The sequence below is a fragment of the Coregonus lavaretus genome, assembly GCF_964263955.1.
Source record: "Coregonus lavaretus genome assembly, chromosome: 10".
Taxonomy (NCBI): Eukaryota; Metazoa; Chordata; class Actinopteri; order Salmoniformes; family Salmonidae; genus Coregonus; species Coregonus lavaretus.
The window spans coordinates 19,936,562-19,946,879 of record NC_139997.1 but is presented as its reverse complement, the minus strand read 5'-3'; the positions used below and the strand labels follow the sequence as shown (position 1 = coordinate 19,946,879).

General features: G+C 45.9%; 1 protein-coding gene across 1 annotated transcript; it reads left to right on the top strand.

Annotated features, from left to right (window-relative positions):
• The first annotated feature begins 5,470 nt into the window (after positions 1–5,470).
• Positions 5,471–10,318, top strand: LOC311135551 (uncharacterized protein). The gene is made up of 2 exons (XM_084169562.1): positions 5,471–9,858; positions 10,286–10,318. Exon 1 carries the CDS (start codon positions 5,560–5,562, stop codon positions 8,305–8,307), a length of 2,748 nt encoding a protein of 915 aa, XP_084025688.1. The 5' UTR covers positions 5,471–5,559; the 3' UTR covers positions 8,308–9,858; positions 10,286–10,318.

The following is a 10,318-nucleotide window of genomic DNA, read 5'->3' as shown; positions in this document are numbered from 1 at the left end:
GCCGGACTGGCGACGCGCACCACTGGCTTGGTGCGAGGAGCAGGGACAGACCGGGCCGGACTGGCGACGCGCACCACTGGCTTGGTGCGAGGAGCAGGAACAAGCCGGGCCGGACTGGCGACGCGCACCACTGGCTTGGTGCGAGGAGCAGAGACAGGCCGGGCTGGACTGGCGACGCGCACCACTGGCTTGGTGCGAGGAGCAGGAACAGGCCGGGCCGGACTGGCGACGCGCACCAGTGGCTTGGTGCGAGGAGCAGGGACAGGGACAGGCCGGGCCGGACTGGCGATGCGCACCACTGGCTTGGTGCGAGGAGCAGGGACAGGCCGGGCCAGACTGGCGACGCGCACCACTGGCTTGGTGCGAGGAGCAGGAACAGGCCGGGCCGGACTGGCGACGCACACCACCGGCTTGGTGCGGGGAGCAGGAACAGGTCGGGCCGGACTGGGAACACGCACCACTGGCTTGGTGCGGGGAGCAGGTACGGGGCGTACCGGACTGGGAACCGGTGCTGGAGGTCTATGACTGTCTCCGTCCTTTACACTCCGCGCCCCGTCCTCCTCCAGTGAGGACTCCTCCTTGAGCCCCCACGAGTGCAGTGGTCGGGGCTCCTCTCTGTCGCTCCCCGACCACCCTTTTAGCCCCCCCCAAAAAAATTATTGGGGCTGTCTCTCCACCCTGATCCCTTTCAGGGCCTCCATCTTTCTTGCCAGATCCTCTCTTATCTCCCGCCAAGTCCATCCTCTCTGCTCCTCCTCGGCACACTGCTTGGTCCAGGTCTGGTGGGATTTTCTGTCACGTACGTTAAGGAACGGGACGGACCAAGGTGCAGCGTGAACGGCGAACATGTTTATTAACTAATAAACACATGAAACAGTAACTAAAACAACAAACTTAACCGTGACGGTCCAAAGGCTAACACACAAGCCTAAACATGAACATAACAAAATCCCACAATGCAGGCAGGAAAACTGGTTGCCTAAATATGATCCCCAATCAGAGACAACGAGCGACAGCTGCCTCTGATTGGGAACCACACCCGGCCAAACATAGAAATACAAACCTAGAATATATTCACACCCTGACCAAACTAGCTAGAGTTCTATAGGCCAGGGCGTGACAACTAAACCACAAATCCAAATGTACTTTGAATAAAGTTTTCATCAGCCCCAGTGTCAATCCATGAATATATTGTTCATGCTGAAGGTGTCTGCCATAACCGTCCACCTCCAAGCAAATAATTCCTCCTCTAAGAACTCAGAGTAGTTGTGGCATGCATTGCTAAGAATGATGAGTTTTTGTTGTGTTGTGAACCATTTCTGCATCACAGCCACATTTGGAAGTTACATTGTCTCCTAACGGTGTTTTCGCATATAGTCCTCTTTAAAAGAACTGATCTCAGTCCTCTTTAAAGTGAACTCTGGGGTAAGAAAAAGCTAAAGAACTCAGTTCTCTTTGTATTCACACTGCCCTTGCCTTTGAATGAAGACTCAACTCTTTTGCCAGTTCACTTCCCTTCACCTATTTTGTGGGTTTTTACAAAGTGCAGGGCAAGCCATTCTATCAGAATGTGTTATTGGACAGCTAGATATTCTTACTTACATTTTGGAATGCATTTAGTTAAAAGATGAGACATAATAATTGTAATCAGAAGATATTATTATTGGTAACAGAATAAATGTATTTTGTACATTCTGTTGTCTTCTCACACTATTCAAACCCCACAATCAAATAAACAGCTTATGAAGCTCTCTTACCCTATAGATCACATATTGCAAACAAATAATCTGAACTAAAAACACCACACATATTTTAGAATTTCTGTGCATCCTTGACAATCGCTAATCAATATCCAAAAACAGCCCAAGTTTTTTCTGTGAACCTGCACATCATCATCTTGTCTCTTTTGTGGCACCAATGTGAGGGTTTATGGCAGGGGAAACATTGTTGCAGTAGTGTAGTGTTTGGTGCGGGAATAATGACAAACGAACCTGGGGAGCATTGTGTTCACATTGCCCTAAAAAGGGAACCGGACCGTGGAATTCAAGCGAACCGAACTCAGACCACCTCTCGAGATGGTCTCAGTTCGTTCGCTTCGGGGTCTCTTTTAAAGGGTTCTGAGTTCCATTGGAGTGTTCACACTGCACAAAAAATTCAGCGAACCACGCTGAGTTCACAAAAATTGGTTGAAAGGGACCAAGTGTGAAAACACCCTTAGGAAACAGTAATAAAAAGGGATAGTTTATCCCAATTCAAAAATAAGATGTTTCCTTATCTTGAGAGTAGTAATCCATGGTTCAGATTTGTTAATTTAGCCACTGCCATCAACTTCTAACATTAGCATTAATCAATGACCAAAACAGTGGGAATGATGGTGTCACGACTTCCGCCGAGGCTGCCCCCCCTCCTGGTTCGGGCAGGCTTCGGCGTTCGTCGTCACCGGAGTACTAGCTACTGCCGATCCCATTCTCATCACTCCACTTGTCATGTCTTGTCAATCACACACACCTGGTGCTCATTCCCCTAATTAGTATGTGTATAAGTGTTCCCTCTGTTTCCCTTGTCTTTGTGAGTGATTGTTTGTTGTGAGAGCGTGTAGCTTGGTTGAGCTACTATTCACTGTGTTTATGCCAAGGTGGATGTTTTCCCTTGTATAGTTTCGTTTGACCCTTGAGGCGTTTGATTCATGTAAACGGAACAAACTCTGGACTTCGGTATTTTACCTCCTGCGCCTGACTCCTTCATTCACACCTCATCACAGAATCACTCACCCGATCTGATATGGAGTCAGCAGGAGAAGACCGCATGCCTGGAGTTGTGGCAAGGGTCCAGGAGCATTCCTCGATGTTGGCCAGTGTGCTGCCATCTTGTTAGAAGGTAACAGATGTATTTTATTATAGTGATTAAGAGTGACTTTCATTGTGTTCCATGCTGTTTAGCGCCCCCTAGTGGAGCTTTCTGGTACTTAGAATTATGTACGAAAACCCGGAAGTAAAGTTGTTATTATGCACGCAGACAAGCAGCTAGAAACAACGTTACTGTACAGTTCTTTCAGTGCAACTATTTCTTGTTACGCTTCAGCCTCGGAAAATATTTGTTTGTAAGTTCAATTCAAGCATATTGCAAGTGATGATAATATTGTTATTGACAGAATTGCTTACTTATCAATGTTAATTGGTTACATTTACTCACGCAAATTGCATTGACTTTCATGGATGCCGTTAGTTGTATTAGTTTGCTCGTGCGTCATGTAAAAGAAGTGTAAAACATACTATAGTTTGTTACTGTTTCTAGTGTAATATGCTTTGTTATTGTACAGAAGTGTTTGTACATTATTAGAGTAATGAAAGGAGTTGGCTAGTTGTTACTCATAGAGTAATTATCTATTTGGTTGTCGTCATGCCAGATACATGGTAACTTGGCACTTGCTTTGTATTTATGCAACTTCAACTTGAAATGTATAATGTACAGCTACAGTATGTCAATGTGAATTGAATACTAAAGTATATTATTTTCTGTATTTGCAGTTTCACAACATAAACGTTTTCAATACATTCGTTCAAGAAAAGTCACGCCTTGGAAGTTTTATTGAAGACTCAGTTGTTAGCTATCTGTCTAGTTTTGCACGGGAACGCAATTCCAGGGCAGAATAGTGAAAAAACATCATCACGGCGGGCTCAAGCACAAGAATAATCGCACGTGGTGGTTATGATTCTACGTTCATTAGCCAACAAAGCCTCTGATCCTAGGGATGACCAGCAGTCTACGATGCAGCAACCAGAGGCAAGTGTTCGACAGAAAGAGGAAGAGGAGCGAGTAAGAGAGATGGAGGAGCCTCTTCAGCACATTGAGACCAAGTCTCAGTCTACAAGATCAAGGTCATCAAAACAGTCAAGCAGATCCTCAACTGTGAGTTGTGCAGCCATCAAAGCACGTGCCAAGGCGGACGCAGCGCGTGCTCGAGTTTCCTATGCTGAAAAGGAAGCTTCTGTGATGAAACAAAAGGCGGAACTGGATGCAAGTTTATATGTTCTCCAAGTTGAGAGAACAGCTGCTGCTGCGTTGGCTGAAGCTGTAGCCTTTGAAGAAGCTGTAGAGTCTGAACGCAGAGAGCTCCACAGAGAACTCAACACAGGGACACAGCCCTTAAATCCAGTCCAACGTACTTGTGAGTATGTGCAACAACATGCTAGGCCCTACTTTGCTGAAATGCCATTTGAAGTAGAGACACAAGAGCTTAGTGTTGACCCAGCTACAGGCCACAATCCAGAAAGTAGCAAACAACGGAGCATGAGCAGAGACTCTCCGTACAAAAGAAATGAAAAGCAGCATGGTGGAAAGGGAGAACAGACCCACTTCCAGTCACCGACACAAAGCTTCCCTGAGTCACAAGTGGCACCAGAACTCACCAAGTACCTCCTGCGCCGTGAGATGGTGAGTTCCGGACTCCTGAAGTTTGATGATCGTCCTGAAAATTATTGGGCATGGAACGCATCTTTTCTCAATGCGACCAGAGACTTGAATCTATCAGCCAGGGAAGCGTTAGATCTAATTACCAAGTGGCTAGGGGCAGAGTCGTCTGAGCAAGCAAAGAGAATTAGATCTGTCTATATTCTCAATGCAACAGCAGGGCTTAACATGGTCTGGCAACGACTAGAAGAGTGCTATGGTACACCCGAAGTGATCGAGAATGCACTGTTGAAGAAAATTGATGAATTTCCAAAACTGTCTAACAAAGACAATCACAAACTAAGAGAACTGGGTGACATTCTTCTCGAACTGGAGTGTGCTAAAGAAGAAGGGTACCTTCCAGGCCTCGCTTATCTGGACACATCTCGTGGGGTAAACCCTATAGTAGAGAAACTTCCATTCAGTTTACAAGAGAAATGGATAGCACAGGGATCCAAATACAAGGAGGACTATCGGGTAGCATTCCCACCATTCTCGTTTTTCTCGAGATTCATCAGGAACCAGGCGAAAATTAGAAACGACCCCAGCTTCACCCTCTACACCTCAACTACCCAGGTGTCTGTGAAAAGTGAGAAACCTGTCAGGTACAGCAGCAAGACACCTGTGACTGTACACAAAACAGATGTGTCATCTGAGCCCTCAGACCACCAAACCAAACCCAGTAAGACAAAGGTTGAAAGCCCTGACCATCACTGTCCAATACATAACAAGCCTCATCCTCTTAAAAAGTGTCGCGGGTTTAGATACAAAACTCTAGATGAGCGCAAATCATATCTCAAAGAGAATGGCATTTGTTTCCGATGTTGTGGGTCAACTCAGCACAGAGCTAAAGACTGTAAGGTGTCAATCAAGTGCTCCGAGTGTGACAGCGACAGACATCTTGCTGCTCTGCATCCAGGTCCAGCTCCTTCAACGATAGATACCGCTACAGCAGAGAAAGAGCATGGCGGGGAGCAAGGTGAAGATGCTCTTCTATCAGTCACCTCAAAGTGTACCGAGATCTGTGGTGAGGCAACCAATCCAAGATCATGTTCAAAAATATGCCTAGTCAAAGCTTATCCAGCTGGGAAAAGAGAGAAAGCTGTCAAAATGTATGCAGTGCTTGATGAACAGAGCAACAAATCTCTGGCCAAGACAGAGTTTTTCAATCTCTTCAACATCAATGACAACTCTGCTCCATACACCATGAAGACCTGTTCTGGGGTAACAGAGACTTCAGGCAGGAGAGCCGTCAACTTCATGGTGGAGTCTATAGACGGACACAAGCAGCTCACTCTCCCTACTCTGATAGAGTGTGACATGATGCCAGACGATAGAATGGAGATTCCCTCCCCAGACATTGCGCATCATCATCCCCATCTGCAACCAGTGGCGGACAAAATTCCAGCTGTGGACCCAGACGCTCCCATCCTCCTGCTCTTAGGACGAGACATCTTAAGGGTACACAAGGTACGAGAACAAATCAATGGGCCCCACGACACTCCTTATGCACAGCGACTCGACCTCGGGTGGGTCATCGTGGGTGAAGTTTGTCTGGGAACGGCTCACCGACCAGCCAGTGTTAACGTGTTCAGGACAAACATACTTCAAAATGGTCGCACGTCCTATCTGAGCCCTTGCCCTGACATCATCCAGGTGAAAGAGAACTACAGCAGCGTAGCTCAGCAACACATTTCTCTCTCTACAGGGCACTCGAGAGATCCAAGCACAACTGTGAACACAGACAGCCTGGGATGTTCCGTGTTCAACAAAACACAAGACGATGATAAACCAGCACCATCTGTGGAAGACAAAGCTTTCTTGGACATTATGGACAAACAGGTTTTCCAGGATGATGGAAACAACTGGGTGGCTCCACTACCCTTTCGCCCCACTAGACGTCGTCTTCCTAATAACAGGGAGCAGGCCATGAAGCGTCTCACATCACTTCGTAGGACTTTAGACAAAAAGCCTGGCATGAAACTTCAATTTATTGACTTCATGCAAAAGATGCTGGATAACGACCAAGCTGAACATTCTCCGACACTAGAGGGAGACAAAGAACGCTGGTATCTGCCAATATTTGGTGTTTACCATCCACAAAAGCCTGAACAAATAAGAGTGGTGTTTGACTCCAGCGCTGAGTGTCAAGGCGTGTCACTGAACGACGTCCTGCTCAGGGGTCCAGACTTAAACAACACACTCTTGGGCGTCTTAATGCGCTTCCGCAAGGATGGCATTGCACTAACGACAGATGTGCAACAAATGTTTTACTGTTTTGGTGTACGTGAGGATCACAGAGATTACTTAAGGTTTCTCTGGTATGAAGACAACAACCCAGATAGAAACATAACTGAGTACAGGATGAAAGTCCATGTATTTGGGAACAGCCCCTCACCAGCCGTAGCCATCTACTGCATGAGACGAGCAGCTCTACAGGGTGAGAAGGAATACGGGTCAGAACCCAAGCAGTTTGTAGTGAGGAACTTTTATGTCGATGATGGGCTGATATCAGTAGCTACTCCAGAAGAAGCTATCAACATTATGAGAAAAACACAAGCAATGTTAGCGGAGTCCAACATGAAACTACACAAGATTGCATCCAATAGCAAAACAGTTATGGAAGCCTTCCCCATGGAGGACCGTGCCAAGGACTTAAAAGACTTGGAACTCGGAGTAGATCCTCTCCCTTTTCAACGGAGCCTGGGACTTTCCTGGAACCTGGAAACAGACAGCTTCACATTCCAGGTGTCCCACAATGAGAAGCCTTTTACACGGAGAGGTATCCTGTCCACAGTGAATAGTCTTTATGACCCCCTTGGGTTTGTGGCTCCAATAACGATGCAAGGGAAAGCCTTAATCAGAGAACTCTCTTCTGATCAGAGTGAGTGGGATGCCCCCCTTCCCACAGAAAAAGAAGAGGAATGGAAAATGTGGAAGGAATCTTTGATGGAGTTGGAACATCTGTATATTCAGCGGCCCTACATCCCAGTCTCCTTGTCTACCACTCAAAGAAGAGAGCTGCACATCTTCTCGGATGCCTCTACAGTAGCCATAGGAGCGGTAGCCTATCTGAGAGTTATTGACTCGGAAGGTCAATGCCATGTTGGATTTGTCATGGGGAAATCTAAATTGGCCCCTCGACCGGCCCACACTATCCCACGCCTAGAACTGTGTGCGGCTGTGCTAGCTGTTGAGATGTATGAACTGATCAGAGACGAAATAGACATTGATGTAAATGCAGCCAAGTTCTACACAGACAGTAAGATAGTTCTCGGTTACATCCACAATGTCACCAAAAGATTTTATGTGTATGTTGCCAATAGGGTAACTCGTATCAGGAAGTCTACCAATCCAGACCAGTGGTGTTACGTAAACACTGACAGCAATCCAGCAGACCATGCAACCAGGCCCATACGAGCCGCACTCTTAAAGCACACCAGTTGGTTCTCAGGTCCCCCTTTTCTGGCTCAAGCAAACTCAAGTGAGTCTGAGACCATCAATTTTGACCTTGTAGAGCCTGACGCAGACGCAGAGATTCGGCCAGACGTCACTGCCTTCGTCACTAAGGTTTCTGGAGCTCAATTCGGCTCTCATCGCTTTGAGAGGTTCTCGAACTGGAAAGCTCTCAATCGAGCCACAGCACGACTCATTCATGTTGCCAGATCCTTTCACAAAAGTGCGGACGACAACAACTGCAGAGGCTGGCATCAGTGTAAAAAACCATGCAGTACAAGTGAGTTGTCACAAGCCAAAACAGCAATATTCACTGTGTGCAACATGAAGCCTTCAAAGAGGAATTCAAATGCCTTGAGAAAGGAAAAGAGTTACCAAAACAAAGTACACTCAAAAAGCTGAACCCAGTGATTGATGAGGATGGGTTGCTGAGGGTGGGAGGCCGATTATCCTCTGCCGACCTGTCACAAGACGAAAAACATCCTCTCATCATCCCACGGACGCATCATGTCGCCACTCTGCTGGTAAGACATTATCACGAGCAAGTGGCTCACCAGGGCCGTCATTTTTCAGATGGAGCTATTCGAGCAGCAGGCTTCTGGATTATTGGGAGCAAACATCTGGTCTCTGGTATCATCCACAAGTGTGTCACCTGCCGTAAGGTTAGAGGAAAGTCAGTTGACCAAAAGATGGCGGACTTACCTTCAGACAGACTCACATCAGAGCCACCATTCACCAGTGTTGGACTTGATGTGTTTGGACCATGGAATGTCATAACTCGTCGCACTAGAGGTGGTAGTGCAGACTCCAAGCGCTGGGCGGTACTCTTTACATGTATGTCTACTAGAGCAGTCCATATTGAGCTCATCGAATCCATGTCCACATCCAGCTTCATCAACGCGCTGAGGCGTTTTTTCTCTATCCGCGGTCCAGCAAAAGTGCTACGCTCTGATCGAGGTACAAACTTTATAGGTGCCTGCAGGGAACTGGGAATCGACACAAATGACTCAGAGTTGACTAAATACCTCTCAGACAAGGGATGTACTTGGATATTTAATCCCCCACACTCGTCTCATATGGGTGGTTCTTGGGAGAGACTCATTGGGGTTGCCAGACGTATCCTTGATGCTATGCTGTTTCAGACGGGCTCCACTCGTCTCACACATGAGGTCTTGAGCACTCTTATGTCTGAAGTTATGGCAATAATCAATGCGAGACCCCTAGTGTCAGTGTCAACCGATCCTGACATGCCTGCCATTCTTTCACCCTCAATGTTACTGACACAAAAGACCAACGCTACCTCAGCCCCTTCTGGATATTTCCACATGAACGATCTTCATGGAAAACAGTGGAAGCAAGTCCAGTGTCTCGCTGACACTTTTTGGAAAAGGTGGAGACAGGAGTACCTGACAACACTGCAGAGACGCAGAAAATGGACAGCAGAAAAGCCAAATGTGAAAGTGGGAGATGTTGTCTTATTGAAAGACAGTCAGACGCACAGAAATGACTGGCCAGTCGGACTTGTGGTCAAAACCTTTCCCAGTACTGACGAAAAGGTCAGGAAAGTAGAACTAAAGGTTGTCAAGCAAGGGATTGCTAAGGTGTTTCTGAGACCAATCTCAGAGATTGTTGTTCTTCTTTCTGAAGCATCCTAGAGGCAAAATATTTGATTTCATAGTGGCACAATCTCATTATACCAGGCGGGGAGTGTGCTGCCATCTTGTTAGAAGGTAACAGATTTATTTTATTATAGTGATTAAGAGTGACTTTCATTGTGTTCCATGCTGTTTAGCGCCCCCTAGTGGAGCTTTCTGGTACTTAGAATTATGTACGAAAACCCGGAAGTAAAGTTGTTATTATGCACGCAGACAAGCAGCTAGAAACAACGTTACTGTACAGTTCTTTCAGTGCAACTATTTCTTGTTACGCTTCAGCCTCGGAAAATATTTGTTTGTAAGTTCAATTCAAGCATATTGCAAGTGATGATAATATTGTTATTGACAGAATTGCTTACTTATCAATGTTAATTGGTTACATTTACTCACGCAAATTGCATTGACTTTCATGGATGCCGTGAGTTGTATTAGTTTGCTCGTGCGTCATGTAAAAGAAGTGTAAAACATACTATAGTTTGTTACTGTTTCTAGTGTAATATGCTTTGTTATTGTACAGAAGTGTTTGTACATTATTAGAGTAATGAAAGGAGTTGGCTAGTTGTTACTCATAGAGTAATTATCTATTTGGTTGTCGTCATGCCAGATACATGGTAACTTGGCACTTGCTTTGTATTTATGCAACTTCAACTTGAAATGTATAATGTACAGCTACAGTATGTCAATGTGAATTGAATACTAAAGTATATTATTTTCTGTATTTGCAGTTTCACAACATAAACGTTTTCAATACATTCGTT